Below are 19,543 nucleotides of genomic sequence, written 5' to 3' on the forward strand. Positions count from 1 at the left end.
AACCTGAAGTGCATTGAAGGAAGACGGTAGACGGTAGACGGATCCACAGATCCGCAAGATGCCTGGCATATATATATATCCATATCAGTTTTGTATTTATAAATTGACCAGATGCCCGCCCTCTTTTCTACGGGAGTATCTGATGGGGGTGGCTTAGAAACTAAATAAACTATCACGACACCTGATGACATGTAAGCAACGGGCTAACGGAGCTTGGAAAGCATGGGTCACGGCTCATTGTCATTAAACTAACCCTAATCCTAATACCCTAATCCTAATGCTAACCCCTGGGTTAAGATCAATTATCATGTGAGTGATCTTAGGAGCGGACGTTTATACTAATAGGTCTAGCACACTCGTGTATTTTAGGAGACAAGAGCGGAGAAGATGACGCGGAAAGGAATCAGATTCATCCCACATTGACAAAATAAGTATCAACTGACCAGGCAAACAAAAGCGGTGATTGGAAATTAATTTTGGAACATTGAAAAATCATTTATTATGAAACACGCTCAACGGCAAAGGAAATAAACGTGCTATATATATGGATATGCGTCAATACAATTGAGCATTTCCATGTTGCAAGTACCCAAAACGGCTCATCCCCTCACCCCAATCCATAAAAGGAAAAAAGAGTTAAAAATGAAACGGCATTAAAATTGCACCAAGTATAGCCTAGCCATCCAATCTAGAAGTCTTCCGGACAAGTCTATCGGCCTGGAATCAAATTAAGATCTATCTCTTGGTGGCTTAGGTCATATCGATCTTTGTAGGTCTCGCTAATTTCCTCCAGACAGGCAGCGGCAGCGGCAAAGAAGCCCAGGAATGTTTTGCTGGGCGCGAGAACTCGGGAGAGGTACTCTGGATGGAATTGCACGCCAACGTACCATTTGTGATCCCTAAGCTCGACAATTTCCATCCGTTCGCCCTTGTTATCCTTACCTATGAATGTCAGTCCGGCCTTCTCCAGCATCTCCACCATTTGGGGATTGACTTCGTAGCGATGTCTATGTCGCTCCCAGATGGCCGGTGTACCTCCGTACAGCTTTCGCAGACGGGACCAATCCGTGCCAGGCTGGAAGATGGTGGGTCGCTTGCCCAATCGCATCGTACCGCCCATCTTTTCCTTGTTTATTTCTGGCATGTAGACGATGGCTGGGTTGGAATGATTCTCGTCGAATTCCTCGCTGCCCGCGTCGATACCGCAAACATTACGTGCGTATTCAATGACGGCTAGCTGCATGCCTAGACATATACCCAGGTATGGAATGTTATTTGTCCTGGCCCATTTGGCTGCTTTGATCATGCCTTCTGTTCCCCGATGGCCGAAACCGCCGGGGACTAGGATTCCATCTGCCATGCAGACGGCATGCCACGCCTTGTGAAACTCCGCAGGGGAGCACTCCTGTGTCGTCTCTTCTAGATGAGATGCGTCAACCCAGATAAGATTGATTTTCCGCTTGCAGTGCATAGCCGCATGTTCCAGCGACTTGCTAACACTCATGTAAGAGTCGTGAAGGCTCGTATATTTGCCAACAAGGGCAATAGACACAGTCACCTGTGTATGATCTTGGCTTGAGGCCAGGGACTTCCATTCCGTCCATGTGGTGGTACCCTTTTCGAGAAGAAGTTTTGGTATCTGAATTGCATCCAGTTGAAGGATACGGTTTATGGTTGAAAGAACACCTTGGTTCTCAAGAAGGACGGGAACGTGGTAGGTCGTTGAGACATTGTGAACAGTGAGGACTTGGTCTCGATCAACTTGACAAGCATTGGCGATTTTGACGATGGTTTGACCTTCGAGCGGTCTCTCGCAGCGGCAGGCAATCTGGTGAGGATAACAATCAGCTAGATAAAAAAAGTTGTGAGGGGGGAGAAAGAGATATTGGGACATACCAAGTCTGGGCTGAGCCCCGCGCTCCTGACATCGCTGATCGCCCGCTGGGTTGGCTTTGTCTTTTGCTCGCCGCTACCTGGAGGAATAACGGGAACATAAGAGACATGGATCTGGAGAAAATTACCCTTGCCAGCCCGTCTCTGAAGCTGACGCATGGCTTCAAAAAAGACACCTGACTCCACGTCTCCGATTGTGCCTCCAAGCTGCGAAAATTCGTTTTAGACATTTGAATAACTCGAGCACACGAAGGTCCGGGGACCAGCTTTACCTCAACAATACACACGTGTGGCTCTTCTCCAGATTCATCGACGGGAATTTTAGCCACACGCTCAATCCAGTCTTGAATTGCATCGGTCAAGTGGGGCACGATCTGAACCGTTTTGCCCAGATAGTCGCCTCGACGCTCTCGCTCAATAACGTGTAGGTAGATCTTTCCGGTTGTTATATTGTGCTCGTGGCTTAGCGAAATGTTCAGGTAGCGCTCGTAGTTTCCCAGGTCCAGGTCAACCTCCCCGCCGTCATCTAACACGTACACCTCTCCATGCCTAGGATCCTTAGGGTCAACTTTTTATATTTCCGTTCTGACGCCTCAAGGCAGCGCGGACGAGGGCGAAAAAAGGGAGGGAACACCAACTCGGTAGGGCTCATAGTCCCAGCATCAACATTCATATAAGGGTCGATCTTAATGCTAGTCACTCTGAGACCGCGTGTCTTCAAAAGCAAACCAGTGCTGGACGCGATGATGCCCTTGCCTACACCGGAGATGACGCCTGGGGAATATGAGTCAGACACGCTCGTGAGACACGTTCGAAAATCAGGCTCAATGAAAACACACCTCCCGAAACCAGAATGTACTTCATCTTGAGAATGCTGCTGAAGTGGTATCAACTATCCCAGACTGGCAATGCGCCCCGCTTGGGGGGAGGGGCGAAAGGGAGGGAGTAATAACAAGAGGCCAAGCAACAAATTTTTTTTCGAGGTTGAAGCTCTGGCGCGGCAGTATTCTGGGAACGGAAAGCGGTGAAGCAAGAACGCCCGATTAGCTTAACCGCGTTTGTTGGTCTTGGCGTCATTTTAGCCGCATCTTGATGGCTTGGCGGCTGGGGCCAATGGCGTGTCGATCATCCATCAGATAGCGAGAGAGTTGGGATGGGCGACACCGAGTAGATCATCAGATTAGATGAGATTAAAATCAGATTAGATTAGACTAGATTTTTCCGGGTTAACTGAATTTATGCCAGTTTATATATTTTATCCTCGAGAGGCACGCGACCCTCGTGTGTCCTTATTTGGCTCCTACAACTTGGTTAAAACCAGGTTGGTTGTCAAGTGGCGGCGGCTTAAACCAACTTTTTTGACCTGCGCACCAGATCATCTCGCCGAGCGAGGTTTGCCCATCTGCTCATCTGGGATCATCAACGGCCCTTCGTTGATCTTAATGAGTTTAAAACTATTTACAGATGTTTGTAATTCTTTTAGCCTCCTCGCGAGTACGAGTTATGAGTTATGAGTTGCGGAAGTTGGGAAAAGTTCAACTAAGTTATTTGATCAACTCGACCCTAAGATCCAGCCCGTAGTTGTATTAGATAATAACCTTGCCTGTCAAATCCCAAATTCGGTGCTGGCTCTGTGCTATTTTTAGCAAAGGGACCCCCTCCGCCCAAATATCTGGACCAACCATATGGGGGGAAAAAAAAAAAAAAAAAAAAAAAAAAAATTGAGTGGCGTTGTTTATTTATTTATTTATTTATTTTTTGACTGGGTACGGGCTTAAATTCTCGGTATAATGGAGCTCTGTTTTAATCTCCCGTGGACGAACCTCTTGAGTTTCTCAAGTCGAATTGCCATAATTTTAGCTTCAGGACAATACGGCCCAGGTGAGGACCCTGCGAAGGGTTATCGGTTGCCATGTTCATGTGAGCAAAGTCCGGGGGCCTTTCGGGTGAGCTCACGTCATGATATCTCCCGATATCTCTGCAGAGACAAATTCCAGAAGAAGCTTTACGTTCGGAGAGCGGAATTCAAATACGTACGTTCCGTAGGTAAGACGTAGACGTTCCGATGATTTATGCGCATATCATATTTGCAGAGACGGGAGTCGCAGAAGACCTATTTGGGTTTCCTCGATCCATCCGGAGCTGGCTTTCAAGAGACGATGTGTTCAACACACAGAGATGGTTTTCTATTATTAGACCCGAGCTCTCCACGGCGGAGGCTTCTGCGTTGTTTCTACGCAACCACCAAGAACAACAACGTCAATTAATCCCACGTGAATGTAGGAATATGAGAAGGGTGGATTTCTGCGCCGAAAGATACCTAGAAACGTTGTGGTGTGACGTGCTATCTCAAACATGCATCAAACTCCCCTGTAACTATGCTATATAGGCCCATCCGACCCATCACCGACGAAGCTCCCCATCGTACCATGGAAGTTCTATGAGGCGGAGTAAACCAAAAAAACACCCCCACTTTGTTCCCCATGTAACCAGTGAATTAAACAGTAATTACTTAATTGGACAACCAGCTCTCAACTTCCCTTCCAATACAGCAGAGCAAACCGGGCGGCATCGCTTCAAGGCCAAGACGTTCGTTCATACATGCTTCCGTGGAACATGGGGGCAAAAAACAAAAAAAGGTCTTACTTCAACCCCGTCTAGAATATTAATAGAATTCCGAGATGTAGGATATCTATTCTATCAACCATCAACCCTTGTGCATATAAATATAGATCCCAAATTGACGAAAATAAATTGCTGGTGATCGGCTGGAATCGCAGAAATATATTCAACGTCGACTCCCCCTCCGTTCTCGAACCTCGAGCGCAAATTTCCGGCTTTGTAGATACTTGGCAGAAGCAGGGGGGAATTTGGCTTTGGCTTTCGTCTCCACATCTCTTCTTGGCTTGTCTTCATTCTTGTTCTTCTCTCCACTTCTTTCGGGTGTTCGCGTGTTCGCAACCTACGGAACTTTCTTCGCCGTCGCAATTGCCACATTGCTTGCTTGCTTTATACCGTTATCGCTATTGCATATATGCGACCGGGAGGACATTTGAACATATAAACTACAGGGCATATAACTTGGGAGAAAATAATTAAGAAAAAAAAAAAAAAAAAAAGGGCCCCCTGGCAACCCCGCGTCTACGCATACTTAGCATATTATCATCCACTATCATCCACCATGAACTGCCCCTCAAGAACCGACCAGCGCCTCGAGCATCCCGACTGGAATCAGAACCCAGCCGCACTCACCGCTGACCTGACCACTCGTGAGGACCTCAATGGCACTGTCAACTCGAGATCATTTAGGAGTGGCTTGAGCCAGTCTGATACTCAGTGTTCGGAGGATGCCAAGAACCTTGACAGCTCTCTCGAGAAGCTGCCTGGGTACCATTCACTCACCCAGAGCCCGGGTGCAGATGCCGGTCGTCAACTTTCTCTCAAAGAGGGTATGTAGCATCTCCTTTCTTTCTCTCTTTCTTTCCTTCTTTTCTTTTTTTTTTTTTTCTTCTTAAATTTATTTATTTATTTATTATTATTATTGCTTTGGTGTATACATCTTATACCGAATCCTGTGTTGTTGTTGATTGCCCCCTAATTGATTCGGTTGAATGCGCTGACAGCAAAGATTCAGACACCTTCTCTGCCACCCGCGCTCTGGCTCCCGTGAGCCGTAGCAGCATTTGCCCTAATGGGGTCTACCGGAAATTCCGCCAGCATCGCGCCTGGATCTGGTGGACCGTATTGCTTGTTTTCGTTGCATCCTTGTCGTTTTATTTTGGAGGTCTAACTTTCTCTCTTGGTAGGTTTTTGGATACCACTTGGCAATTAGTTTCTCTGCCATCTTGGGGACCTTTTTGGGAATGCATAACTTACTGGATATATTTCAACAGTTTCTAACATGAAATCACGATTGGTGGGTGATATGCCGATTCGGCGTCTCTCCAGGCGGGGAACTTGTTCGAATGATCCCAGTGGCGCCGGGAGTGACTACAACACTCCGCTGCATGTTGGGGCTCTCTTAATTATTCTTGGGGTTTCAACTTTAGCTTGCTCATTTCCACTCCTCGCTGTTAAAATCCCCTGGTTGCGCATTCCATCGACCTTTCTGTTCATAGTGAGACATTTCGGAACTGGAGTGCTCTTGGCAACGGCTTTTATTCACCTATTGCCAACCGCATTCGGCTCTCTCAATAACCCATGCCTGCCCTCATTCTGGACCACGGATTATCAGCCAATGCCAGGCGCTATTTCTTTGTTAGCTGTATTTCTCGTCACCATTGTTGAAATGGTCTTCAGTCCCAGCAGACACTGTTGCTCTGGCGGAGCGGACGTCTATACCTCATCGAGATCGAAGGATCACGAAAACAAAGCAGTTAAACAGTCCGCCACTAGCCCAGATTGGGATACGACAAAGCCAGAACCAAATGTAACTACAGATGCCTCCATGCGACGGGATCGCCCATTGGTTGGTAATTCTAACAGCATGGGCCGTGAATTGGCTCACATGAATGCTGGCCTAGTGGAAATGGAGAGAATCGAAGCATCTCAGTCGCCTAATGTACCAGCTACCAAGACGATAGTCGATGAACAGTCAAGCGATGGACAAGCAAGCGAAGATGGCAACTCCATTAAATTGACGCCTCAACAACATCTTAAGAAGGCAGTGATGCAATGTACGCTGCTGGAGATGGGTATCCTGTTCCATAGTGTTTTCATTGGCATGGCTCTGTCTGTATCGGTTGGGGGCCCGTTTATCGTGCTTTTGGTTGCCATTTCCTTCCATCGTATGTTTCACCCTTCCCACCTTTGCTACATGTTCTCCATTCGAGAAATAAGAGCGTGGATGAAAACTAATATGAGATAAAACGCAGAAACATTTGAGGGTCTCGCATTAGGCTCTCGCATCGCCGTGATAAACTGGGAAAATAAGGCCTTACAGCCTTGGATCATGGCCTTATTATACGGTTGCACGTATGTGGCTTTCCTTTTTCCTTTCTTTTTTCTGAATTAGCTCCGGGGGGAACTTGACTTGCTGACATCCCTATTATGAACAGCACGCCCGTCGGTCAGGCTATTGGACTAGCGACCCACACCCTCTACGATCCAGACTCCGAAGTTGGCCTGGTCATGGTCGGGGTTATGAATGCTATCTCCTCGGGGCTTCTCATCTACTCTTCAATGATCGAACTGCTAGGTGAGGATTTCCTGAGCGACGAAAGCTGGCGCATTCTTCGGGGTAGACGTAGAATCATCGCCTTTTTCCTAGTCTTCATGGGTGCGTTTGCCATGAGTCTTGTTGGCGCTTGGGCTTAAGCGCCAGTATGGACTAGGCTTGGAATTTGGAGGATCCCGAATGGGACAAATTTTTGAGGATATATCGGTTTTGGTTTCGTTATTCATCTCTATTCACCTCGAAGAAACTTGAATGCGTTTCTTTGTGCATATAATTTTTCCGTTTTTTCTTCTTTCGTATTTCCATACCATTATCATTTCTTGACCTTCTTTTTTTTTTCTTTTTCCTTTTTCCTTTTACTCAATTGTATAGATGTCGGCTGCGACTTATGTGTCAATTGTATTGGGATATTGGCGGGCCAGGTTCGAGGCCGAGCAATGGAACTGACGCAGCTGCAAGGAGGCCAAGAGGAAACACACTTGGCTTTCACATTATTCTTGTCGTGTATTTGCTAGTTCATGTATTTGCTTGTTAGAAACGATGAGTCAATATAACACTGCCCCATGCATCGGTATCGTTGGGGATATAAATCTTAACATAGACAGGGTAATCTATTTTAGGACGAGGTAATCTGAACATATTCATAGCTTTCGAAAGTGTTTTGTTCCCACTATTGATACTGTACATGTAGGGTAATGGATTTCTGTTTTGTCGAGGGGTTCCGTGAGGCTCCTCTTTGACGTTGTGAATACGACAACTTCAATTTGTGCATTTGATCGGATGACTAAATGACTAGCAGCCAGAGCCGCCGGCGTCAACGTCATTTGACAAACAAAGCCAGAAGGTACCAGCCACCTTACTTATAATGGCCTAGTTAAAAATAAGCGCGTTCGGCGGCAAGCTTTCCCGTATTTACGACTTCAACAACGTTGGACATCTATTGCCTAATCGCATGTGTTTTATTCACCACGTCGTCGACGGAGGACTGCTGTCCAGCCCAAAGCACAGGAAAATAAATAAATGCAATATACCTTTGCCTTTCTTACAGCGACGGCTATTTGAGTCACATACACCTTTCGTCCTGCCGATACGGGCTTCGGGATCGCCTTGAGAAACTTGGGCGCCTCTACGCATCTTCGCCAGTGAACCCAGCTGCCTATTCACCATTTCTACTCCGCCATCGAGTTCCTCCGCCTAACGGATTCAGGCGGCCCAAGTATGCCATTGCTTGTCACAAATATTTGCCAACCTTGCTAACATTGCTGATTTTCGCGGTGTTTTCCGGAGTTGCCCAGGGTTCGATCAGTTTCGCCGTTGTTCCGCTAAGGTCGCTTGTTTTCCGTTTTTGTACCTTTTCCCGCGAATTCTTGTTCGAGAATGGATGTTGAAGCTATCTGTCGTACGATCTCATGGGACTGACTCCCTTTTGCGTTGCTTGCAGTTGAGGTTAACACTCCGGAGCCTACTACGACTACGTTGTCTACCTGCGTCCGTCAACCCGCCTGCAACGATTTGCCTCCGGAACAGTTCTATCTCGCCAAAGATCCTACGATCGAAATTCTAAACTGAGAAGCTACGGCATACTTAAAGAGAAATAAGTTTGGCTTCGGAGAATCATTTAAAATAGCGTTACCTCTGGTCTGCCTACAGCAGATCCCTACCAACGACACCTTTGACAAATATTTTTTACGCCGCAACCTCCGATGACGATATTATATGAAAGATTCACGTAAAGTACGTCCAAAAATCAGTTTGTCTGCAAACGTCATGTTCGACCGACCACTCCTTACCTGATATCTTTGATCCACCAATTCCCGAGGCAAACGTTTTTATTCATCTTTAAATTAAAATATCCCCCTCCTCTCCGGGATCCTTATTCCCTCGCGTCCCGGTTTTCCCGTTTCCTGTACCTCTTCCAACTTCTGTTTATTTGGAGGCCCGCCGCAAATCGTCGGCTGATTGATTTCCTCTTTCACTCATGGGATAATATTTTCTTCTTTGGCATGATCTAAATGTATGACACAACTGATTTCCTGCCTTCGTAAGGGCAAACAGGATGTCGGCTCCGTCGAGGGGCTCACTGCTGACAGGCGTTACTGATTCCAAACGTGGGGTTGCTGGACCATTTGCTCGGGGTCGCATGTCGAGGGGCAGTTCTGGTAGATCCCAGCCTCAGGGAAGCACTGATGACAGCACACGAAGCGCTAGATCCCGGGGAGCTGGGCGTGGCGGACCCAGAGGTGGCCGTGGTAGGCGGGGCGATATAGCGGGCGGCGTCACACATTCGAATGGTACATCTAACAGGTCAACTGTTGGATATTTCCGAGGTAATGAAAGCAACAAAATAAACAATCTGTGCCTTAAGCTAAGTCGCAATTTAGGGTCTGAAAAGAAAAACCCACTGGATGGATCACGATTCAGGAATCAGGAGAATGGTGTGAAGCCTCAGGTTTTTAGTCCACGACCTGTGAATGGACAGACATCGCGATCTTTTTCGCCCTTTGGCGCAATCTCCAATGCTGGCAGCATTGATCGTTCGAGGGATCCGCGTAGAAAAAATGACAATTTTGGTGAGGGCGGAAGTGCGAAATTCGGCATGCCGCAAGATTACAACAGCCGCTATGAGCAGGTAACATTTTCGATCCACTATCTCTCACGCTAGGAATATTTCAAAGCTAATCGGAGATCACCATTACAGTTGAAACTTGACCGTGCTAAGCAGCGTACTGAAGCTATCAGAAGCGGACAGATGGCTGACCCGAACCAACCGGTGTCCCTCAATAGCGCCATTACCCCGACAGGCACCTGCACGGAGATGTGCCCCGAATTCGAACGTGTCGAGCGCATTGTCCAAAAGATGGTTGATAAGAGCGAAAAGGTTTTAATACTTTTACCCTGATGGCCTTGAAAAAGTTTTGTAACCGATTTCTAATTCTGTTGTTTCCAGTTTATCGACCCCGAATCAGGCTTATCGCAGACGGTCGAGGACAAAATGCTCAAAAGATTTAGGAGATCTGCCGCTGGCTATGATGAGCAGCTACCTTCGGACATTAGGACTCCGAAGACCCTTCTACAAACGATGAACTACCTCCTGCGACATGTTGTAGAAGATGACGAAACCCTCGCTCTTACGCACAAATTTCTCTGGGATCGAACCCGCTCGATTCGTAACGATCTGTCCATCCAACAAGTCACTCAGGTCCAAGACGTCGAAATTGCTGTCAAGTGTCTTGAACGAATTGCCCGATTTCATATTGTGTCCCTCCATCTCCTCTCTAGTCCAGACAACTCCGAGCCTTTTGATCACCACCAAGAACGGGAACAATTAAACAATACGCTATTATCCTTATTATACTATTACGATGACAACCGAGATCTAATTAAATTTCCAAACGAGGATGAATTCCGGGCTTATTACATCGTTTTTTCTATACACGATCAACGCCCGGATCTCGAATCCAGAGTCCAAAAATGGCCCCGGGAATTGCTACGGTCACCTCGTGTCCAGGTTGCACTTGAGTTGTTTGCTGCTGCAGGCAATACTTGGGAGTACCAGGGTACTTTGGATGCAAAAAGACCAAATGCCATTGCCCAAGGACTCTATTCCCGTTTCTTTCGGCTCATCCAATCTGACAGCGTGCCGTACCTCTTAGCATGCATCGCGGAAATATACTTTAACCAGGTCCGACAGACTGCGATCCGATCGATATGGAAAGCATACTGTCGACATCCGCTTTCGCAACAAAGCAAAAACCAAGAGTGGACTGTTGACGACCTCACTGAGGTGTTGGCTTTCGATGACAACGATCAAACAATCGAGTTCTGCGAAGAGCAAGATCTGCATCTCGCTACGAACGCTGATGGGCAAATGTATCTGAATTGGGGCCAGCGTCCACTTGATTCTGTCGGTGCGTGTTCCCAACAGCCAAATAAGCCCCCTTTAATGCGCTTCTCCCCAACTGTCCCATCTTGACTCATCGATCGTTGTGAACATATAATCTAACTTAATTTAATGCTCAATAACAAATAGCCTTCCGGCCATCATCACAACAAACATTTTCATATGAGTATGTCGAATCTAAACGCTGTGGGAGGACCCTGGTGGCGCTTATTCTTGGGATGAACGTTGTACAAGCTGCCAGACGGGGAATGATCGATGAGGCGTTATTGTCACAGTCCTACGCGGTGTCTCAACCAGGATTGGAGCTCAAAGATGATGGCGGCGGACTATTTGTCAGCGATGACGAAGACGCGCATCAAATCCGCGATGCAATGACTCCAAAATCTGAATCTAGGAACGGAATTATGGGATCTTCCAAACCAGCCTTTTCGGTTCCTTCAGACGAAGAGCCTAATCTTGGCTCAGCCAATTTCTCTCAAGCAGGAGCAGGAGGACCTTTCTCATCTAGCGTTCCTTCTACGCAGCAACCATCTTTTCCCCGGCCAGGGACACTATCACCAGCGGCTCCTGTTTTCACTCCACAGGTGCAATCGCCGTTTTCGGGATTTGGGAAACCGGTGAGATTTTGTCCTGTAGTGACTAGCAATTTAGTGCTCGCCCATCCGCATTTTACTTTACAATTTGAATTATTTTTTTAGTTGCTGACTGTACGGTTGTTTATAGTCTACATTTGGTGCTCCCCAGCAACAAACTGAGCCGGCAACTTTGACACCCCAATTGGCCACAGGCCTGGGGGGATTCGGACAGCCTTCCCGAAATCCATTTTCGCCATCTGAATCTGCCTCTCAATCTAAGCCACCCACCTTCTCGACATTCGGTGCGAATTTAGGATCTTCCTTTGGTTCCAGTCCTGGTTCATCCTTTGGTGTCTCGAAAGACACTCAACAACCTCAAACTGGGGATTCGACTCCCAGTGGCCCAGTATTCAAATTAGGAACGTCAGCAATTTCATTCGGCCAACCGAGTTCTTCCCAGCTTGGAAATGGTAATTCTAGCCAGGGCTTTTCACAGGCTGCTCCTACCCCCTCTATCTCTCCCTACCAGCCGAAAGAAACAACATCCACTGAAAAGCCTCTTGGAGTTTCTGATGGAGCAAAACCTCGCGAACGGTTATTTGGACCTTTCCCAGGCACTCAGTCAGCCAAACAGCCTAGCACTTTTGGGAAAGGTAATGGATCATATATTTCCTGTAGCGTAGAAATCTTCGGCTGACATATTTTAGGGACGACAACATCGCCGTTCGCGAGTTCTGGGTCATTCGGCCAACCCAGCAAAGATACTACTAGTGCCGAAACAAGCGCTCCTACTGTTACAGCGCCTATGTTCTCTTCAACTTCGGGGCTTCCAAGTTTCAGACAAGATCAACCGGCAACCACTGTGTTGAATATATTCTCGTCGCCTTTCTCTGCATCCGTGGAGTCGCCTGGTAAGTTATTGTTTGGCTCTTTTGCATTTTTGTTTATGCTCTGTGTCTTAAATGATTACCAAAGTCCTAAAATTTTGCGTTGGTTCTAATCGTGTCCTGTAGCTTTTAAACCACCGGCACCCCAATTTGGGTTTGCTAATTCGTTAAACAAATCCCAAGAGCCAAATCGGGAGGCTGATAATGAACAAAAAGCTGCAGAGCTGAGGGCGGCAGAGCAGGAAGCGGCAAAACGGGAGACTGTCGAGAAGAAGAAACAAGAAGAAGAAATGGAATCTAAGCGGATAGAATCTGAGAAAAGGGAGGCTGCTCGACGTGAAACTGAGCTGGAGTGTAAGCGAAGACGAGCCGCGGCTGAAGAGGCTGCTAGACTTGAACGGCTAGAAAGAGCTAGGAAGGAAGAAGAATTGCAACGTGCCAAACGACTAGAGGAAGAGAGAATCAAAACTGCCAAACGGGAAGCCACCCTGCAGGAAATGGCTAGACGACAGGAGGCAGAGTTGCGTGCGTCACAGCTAGAAATCGAGAGGAGGGAAGCCGCCGAGCGCGAGATGGTGCGCGAAGAAGCTGCCAGAAGGGAATTAATAGAACAGGAGATTGCAAAACGAAAAGCAGATTTTGCCGAAGAGGAAGATGAAGGAGTTAAAGAGCAGTACAAAGGGAACGGAAGGATGTCCGAAGGCATACTCACTGTCGAAGAGCTCCTCAGCTTAAATCGTTCCAGTACGAAACCGAAACTCCCACCACCTCCTACCACCAGCAAACCTTTAATCGACGAAGACGAACTCCTCTTCTCCGCTGCTCGCCTGGCTGCTAGTAACCTCGCCAATGGGAAACACTTATGTGCTGATATCCCTGGCTTTCAGAAACCATTGTCCATGTCCATGTCGACGCCCATGTCCACACCTATGTCTCCTGCCTCCACTTCTCGTTTCAGTCGATCCAGCACCGGACCCGAAAGCTCGAGGGCAACGAACAGCTCACATATCCTCGTTAATGGATACGACGTGGCACTTGCCCCTGAAACTCGGCTTGGCCTTGGCCGTACGTTGTCCCGCACTGAGCAGAGAATCCGCCAAACGGGCGCAAAGGGGTTGGCGTCTCTGCCCATTGCCTCATCTGCTGCTAGTAGCAAGTTATCGAATGGGAAGGTTCGGAAAAACAAGCATAAACGGCAGAAACGTGGGGAGTCGTCTTGATGACGATAGAATATTAACGTACTTGCAAAAGAATGTTATATATGTGTTTATTCTTTTAACTTGAGCGTGTCTTTGTCTGACGTGCAAATATATCCTTGGCCTACATAGTGTGCACTGGTTTGGCGTTTTATCGAGGTGATTTTGAAATTGTATGTACTGTACTTTGTCTCCATATCTTTCGGGTTTCATCGTCTAGGTTGGCGAACATGGATGGAATTGGAATGGGAATGCAATGTCTTGGATGCTTTTACTTTTATGAATTCAGAATTCCATTGCTTTAGAGTTTAGATGGCGCGCTCGAGACGTTTTCACAATCTTTTAACTTTTTTTTTTTTTTTTTTTTTTTTTCTTCACGAGACGGTATACATGTCGGAATTTGGATTATATTCATGTTTGCTAATATATATACCCTTGTTGCTACAAAAATGGCACCGGAAAGTTTGCCTGGCCTCCAGACTCGTAAATAGTTTACCCCTTTTTATCACAAATATGAAGGGGCTGTTGTTGCAAGTTAGCAGTCGTCACATGACTAGTTATGCCGAACCGCGGTTTTGTTGGACATATATGGATATCAAACTCGAAGTCTCTCTCTCTCTCTCTCGTTCTCTATCTCGTGTTCATATATAGATTATTATCTACGAAACTATGTAAACTAAAAGTTAAATATCCCCACCCACTATTACATTCCTCTAGCTCTCCATTCCTCCCCTCCTCTCCCCCTTTCCACTCGCTAAGTGACGTGAGCTTCGGATGCTCAAATCCAACGTCGCTCCCAATCGAGGATGCGAATCGCCACCCTTCAACTGTCGCCTCGCCTGGGCGATGTGCAAGGGAATATCAGTCGTGCAAACGCACTGGTGGATATTTTGGAGAAGAGGTTGGCGAAGTTCAAGGGCGAAACTGTGGGAGGAGGGGGAAGAGGTAGTGTTAACGTTGCCGCTGGCGCTGCTGCTGGCAGTGGTGCCGGTGGGCTGTTGGATGTATTGGTTTTGCCGGAGATGGCATTCAGTGGTGAGGTCTTGCTTTGGATTTTTTATTTTATTTTTATTTTATTTAAGTTTTTATTTTAATTTTAATTTTTTATTTTTTTACTGTATTTGTTGATGTTCAATTTTTTGTTTTATTTTGTGGGGATGGAAGGGTTGCTGGTCTGATGTTTCTCTCACATTCATATCTTGGGGGATGGATAGGGGGATTTAGGGGAATTTAAGGGAATATCTTTCAATTCTGATTGATTGCTTGAGCATGATTCGTATACTTTTTTTATTTTATTTTATTTCTATTTTATTTTCCATTCATTCTATACCAAGTCCTTCTGCAGTGCAAACAGTGTGACAGTCACCTAATAAGTTATCTCCCCTTGTACATGCATGATATTCCCATTATACAAGTCACACGTCCCCTAACACTGTATTGCCGTGACTTTACATGCAAGAAGAAACATCTACTAACTCTCCCAACCAGGCTACAACTTCCCGTCCCTGGAGGCCATCCGGCCATGTCTCGAGTCATCAGAATCTGGGCCAACAGCCAAATGGGCCCAAAGCACGGCGCGCCGTCTCGGATGCGTCGTGTGTGTGGGATATCCTGAGCTTGCAGGGGCGGGAACTAATTCCCACTCAGCGTCGTTGACATCACCAGAGCCATCAACTCTGGAAAAGAAGCAGCAGCATAGTGACGGATTGCCACCAAAGGGCGGGAACGGCACTGCTACTTCCCATGTCAATAATAAAACTGAAATCAACATTCAACCTCCTGGCCACGAAGGCAGGACCAAATCTACAGAAGGGGGAAACAAAAGGGCCATCACCACAGCATTCCCCGAAGATGATGACAACGATGCTAATGGTACCACGAACAACGACGACCCACCCCGCTTCAACTCCGCCCTCATCGTCTCCCCCACCGGCTCCACGCTCTCCAACTACCAAAAGCGTTTCCTCTACTACACGGACGAACCATGGGCAGCCGAGGGACGGAACGGAAAGGGATTCCTCAACCTCCGTCTCCCCTTCACTGCTCCCGACGCTCCACAACCAACCCCGAACTCCAGCACCAGCACCAGCACCAGCACCACCCCCACCGCCATCGGCATCTGCATGGACATCAACCCCTACAAATTCCTCGCCCCCTGGACCAGCTACGAATTCGCCACGCACGTCCTGGCGTCGGGCGCCCGCCTCGTGCTCCTGCCCATGGCCTGGCTGACGCAGTTGGGGCCGGCGGAGTTGACAGGGGGCGGCGTGGAGGGGATGCCGGATATGGAGACGTTTCGGTACTGGGTTTCGAGGTTTTGGCCTCTTCTTGAACGGGGAGGAGGGGAGGAGGGGGAGGGGGAAGGGGAGGTTGTTGTTGTCTTTGCTAATAGGGTCGGGATTGAGAGTGGTGGGATGAAGATTGGGGAGGATGGGGATGGGGTGGCGAGGTATGCAGGGAGTAGCTGTGTTGTGGGGTTTAGGCGGCGGGGGGGAAGGAGGAGGAGGAGGAGGATGGGAGAGATCGATGGGGAGGAAGGGAGTAGTGATGAGGGATCTGTGTCGGGTGGAGAAGTGGGGGTGCGGGTGGGGAAGAAGGGAGCGGTAGAGGAGGCGGAAATCGCAGTCTGGGAGATGCTGGGACGGGCGGAGGAGGGGGTATGTCTTGCTGATACGGAGTTGGAGCCGAAGATGTTGTTTCGGGTTAGTTGGGATGGAGGGAGAGGATGAGGGATGCGATGTTTCAAGAATGTTTCTACGTGTGGTTTTTCCTCGGGCTGGACTGGATGAGAATCTACTTTGGAATACTCACTCCTTTTAAGGGAAATTTACAGTGCGATGGTAATTCTAGTTGAGGACGGAGTATAAGAATCAGAGTGCGCAGAATACAAAACTGATACCTCCGTGACTGAGCCCATTGGATATCGTCTGCGGACAAAATGAATATCTTCAATGATGTAATGATGTAATGATGTAGGACATAAGGAAGCTATACGCTCCCTACACACCTTCCCGGGGCCGAATATCAGACCCCTCAACCACACCCCCAGAACCCCCACCACCCCCCGGGGGCCCAGGCCCAAACCCCCTCGAAAGTGGCTCTAGAAAAGCCCAACTTCTGTTCACGGGCTCAACTACGCATCCCTAGGCCCGGTTGTTCGGATCCAGTGACGTTTCACACCCACAAGTTCCCTCCTCGGCCCCCTCGCCATCTCTATATAACTAAACCAAAAAGAGCGCAACTTTAAATCGAAAAAAGAGAAGAAGAAAGAAGAAAAAAGAAAAGAAGAAGAAGAAGAAAAGAAAAAAAAAAAAAAAAAAAAAAAAAAGGAAAAACAAAAAAGAAAAAAAAAGGTTGGAGCTTCATAGCCTGTAAGTGGTGTAACAGAAGAAGCCGTTTCAAGCCACAGACGACGTTAGAATAGCTAAGATGGGAGGGGGAGCCGGAGCAGGAATAGCAAGCATGGAGAGAAGGCTCCCGATGTGAGACTCTGGCGCTGGACTAAAAAAAGGGCTGCGTCCTTTGATTTAATGTTTATTGCAGCAACCATGCGTCATGACAATGGATGCAGATAGATCCAGCGGAATATCCCAAAGCAGGTTTGTTGGCACCTAGCAGCAAGGAACGCGAGGAAAACAGGGTTTTTCTCGAACGACGGGGAACATGGCATTCTCAGCAGGCAACAACGAGGCGACGAGACAGTCTTCCGAGGGCTTGGGGGGTCTATTTTTCTCTTTATTTTCGTTCTTCCTTCTTACTTCTTTCTGTGAGGTGGGGTGGTGCTCTGCCGACACAATGTGTGTGTGTGTGTGTGTGTGTGTATGTGCATCCTTGCTCTGTTCCCGTGCAACGGACCAACCCAATAACTAGTTATACGAGGAGAGCTCCCATGATATGATTGACAGCAGGGATCACAGCCGATCTTTTTATCGGAGGGCCTGTTTTATATATATATATATATATATATATACTACATACATATTACACATGCATGTGCAATCGCGCTGACTGGTGGTGGGCATGAACTGGATGGCATGGAATAGGGAGATGGGGGGGAAGATGGGGGGGGGGAGATGGGGGGCAAACCTCCTCCCCCCTCCCTCCCGACTACCGCCATAAAAGGGAACGGGCTTCTCACATTTAAATCTCCCCTTCGCCCTCCTCATCTCCCTCATCTCCCCCCCCCCGCACCGTCCTGCAAAAGAGACGCAGAAACCGGCCTCACGTGGCCGCGCACGGGCCCCCCTCCTGGCTACCCCAAACAGGTTAGTTGGTTGCACCCCAAAGTGGCTTAGCAGACGCAAACGTGTACGAAAGAGGCTAGACGGGGTCGCGTGATCGGAGGGCGCAAGAGGGCGGTGAGGGCGGTGAGGGCGGTTGGGGGGGGGGAAGGGGAAGGAGAAGGGGGGCCAATCAGACGGGGGCCGCTGGGGAGGCGCTGTGATTGGCCGCCGTCTGGGTGGCTGGCAGGGCACGGGACTTGGTCCCCATGTGGCTTGGCTGGACACGGGACTTGGTGCATGTGACCCGGCAGAGGAGGAGGAGGGGGGGGGGGAGAGAGAAGAAAAAGGAAATGCTGATTTATTTATTATATTACACTAGGGGATGGGGCATGGCAAAACTAACTGGAAAACTGGAAAACTAACCGGTTGGTGGTGGTTAGTGGGTTTGGAAATGGGGAGGGATGGCTGTATTTTCTGTGGTGTGGGGAGTTGGTGGTCTGCGTTGGAATCACCACAGCAGGAATTTGGTGTAAAAGACCGACCGACACAGGGGGGGGAGAGAGAGAGAGAGAGAGAGAGAGTCTGGGGTATGCTACGCAGACAGAGAGCAGCCGTCTCCCCCCTTCGTTTGATGAATGTGCCGGCAACAGGCCTCCTGCGTAGTTGGTTGTAGGCAGGAAGGTTGGATAGACATATAATAATAATAATAATAATAATAATAATAATAATAATAAGTAGCAGCTGGGCTGTTGGTGGTTGGTCACTGCATTATTATGCGGATCCTCTCTGCAGAAGGTGTCTTAATAAGCGAGAGCCCTTTCCCTCCCTCTCCCGCCCAACTCCTCGCCACGTGAGTCCCCTCGCCCTCGCCCTCGCCCTTCGCCGGTCTCTCGTGTCTCTCGACTCTCGACTCTCTCTATAACTTCAAACCTCCGCAAAATCACAGCTTCGTCCCCGCGCCGCCCCCCTCCGTCTCTCCCCTTTATTTTTTTTATTTTTTTAATTCAACCGGTTGGTTTATTTACCAAATTTCTCCCCTCTTCTCATCGGCTCTACAAACCCAGCCCCTCCCTTTTGTTACATTTTATTTCCATTACGGATTTTGCCCAATCCTTCTCCTCGTCCAAAGCACATATATCTATAGAGCTGCTCCGTCCAGTTATAGAGAAAAGCAGGTGACCTCTTGTCACCTGATAAAACAAACAAAACAGTAAGAAATCGTGTTCATCCATCAGCATCAGCATCATCTCTATCATCAGCATCATCATCATCATCATCATCAACCTCACCATCGTCGTCGTCGCCATCGTTGGCTTCATCATCAACGTCACCCATCATCCCTCATCCCCCTTCACACAGATCCCCTTTCAAGGGTGACGCGTCACTGCTCTTGTTTGCTGTTTCTGTTCATCCTTAACATCTTTGCCATCATTGTCGCGTCTCTCCCCCCCCCCCCCCCCCCCCCCTTTTTTTTTTTTTTTTTTTTTTTTTTCCCCTTTCCTTTCACCCTTTTTAAAGCCGATCGTCCCCCCCCAAAAAATTAACCTCATCGGGTAATTCCCCCCCATCTACCACGGGCAAAGCGACTTCCCCCCCACGACCCCCAATCATAAGTAGCGGGCCCCTCCAAAAAAATCCCCGGGTTTTGGAACCCATGAAACATCCCTGGCCAACAGCTTCGTGGAGGGCTGC

At 48.1% G+C, this 19,543-nt stretch overlaps 4 protein-coding genes across 4 annotated transcripts; 3 read left to right on the top strand and 1 right to left on the bottom strand.

Annotated features, from left to right (window-relative positions):
* Positions 1-709: 709 nt before the first annotated feature.
* PAAG_07312 (CTP synthase) lies at positions 710-2,757 on the bottom strand (the record flags this gene model as incomplete). The annotated part of the gene is made up of 5 exons (XM_002790729.2): positions 710-1,828; positions 1,897-2,100; positions 2,166-2,442; positions 2,532-2,667; positions 2,733-2,757. 5 exons carry the CDS (start codon positions 2,755-2,757, stop codon positions 710-712), a joined length of 1,761 nt encoding a protein of 586 aa, XP_002790775.1.
* Positions 2,758-5,074: 2,317 nt separating this feature from the next.
* Positions 5,075-7,209, top strand: PAAG_07313 (zinc-regulated transporter 1; the record flags this gene model as incomplete). The annotated part of the gene is made up of 5 exons (XM_002790730.2): positions 5,075-5,342; positions 5,522-5,695; positions 5,787-6,680; positions 6,768-6,867; positions 6,951-7,209. The coding sequence occupies 5 exons, from the start codon at positions 5,075-5,077 to the stop codon at positions 7,207-7,209; spliced, it is 1,695 nt and encodes a 564-aa protein (XP_002790776.2).
* Positions 7,210-9,125: 1,916 nt separating this feature from the next.
* PAAG_07314 (hypothetical protein) lies at positions 9,126-13,652 on the top strand (the record flags this gene model as incomplete). The annotated part of the gene is made up of 8 exons (XM_015846197.1): positions 9,126-9,396; positions 9,451-9,698; positions 9,768-9,947; positions 10,017-10,977; positions 11,100-11,587; positions 11,694-12,198; positions 12,253-12,456; positions 12,559-13,652. 8 exons carry the CDS (start codon positions 9,126-9,128, stop codon positions 13,650-13,652), a joined length of 3,951 nt encoding a protein of 1,316 aa, XP_015700632.1.
* Positions 13,653-14,434: 782 nt separating this feature from the next.
* PAAG_07315 (N-terminal amidase) lies at positions 14,435-16,357 on the top strand (the record flags this gene model as incomplete). The annotated part of the gene is made up of 2 exons (XM_002790732.2): positions 14,435-14,663; positions 15,117-16,357. The coding sequence occupies 2 exons, from the start codon at positions 14,435-14,437 to the stop codon at positions 16,355-16,357; spliced, it is 1,470 nt and encodes a 489-aa protein (XP_002790778.2).
* Between the last annotated feature and the right edge of the window lie 3,186 nt (positions 16,358-19,543).

This window comes from Paracoccidioides lutzii, assembly GCF_000150705.2.
Source record: "Paracoccidioides lutzii Pb01 unplaced genomic scaffold supercont2.23, whole genome shotgun sequence".
Taxonomy (NCBI): domain Eukaryota; kingdom Fungi; phylum Ascomycota; class Eurotiomycetes; order Onygenales; family Ajellomycetaceae; genus Paracoccidioides; species Paracoccidioides lutzii.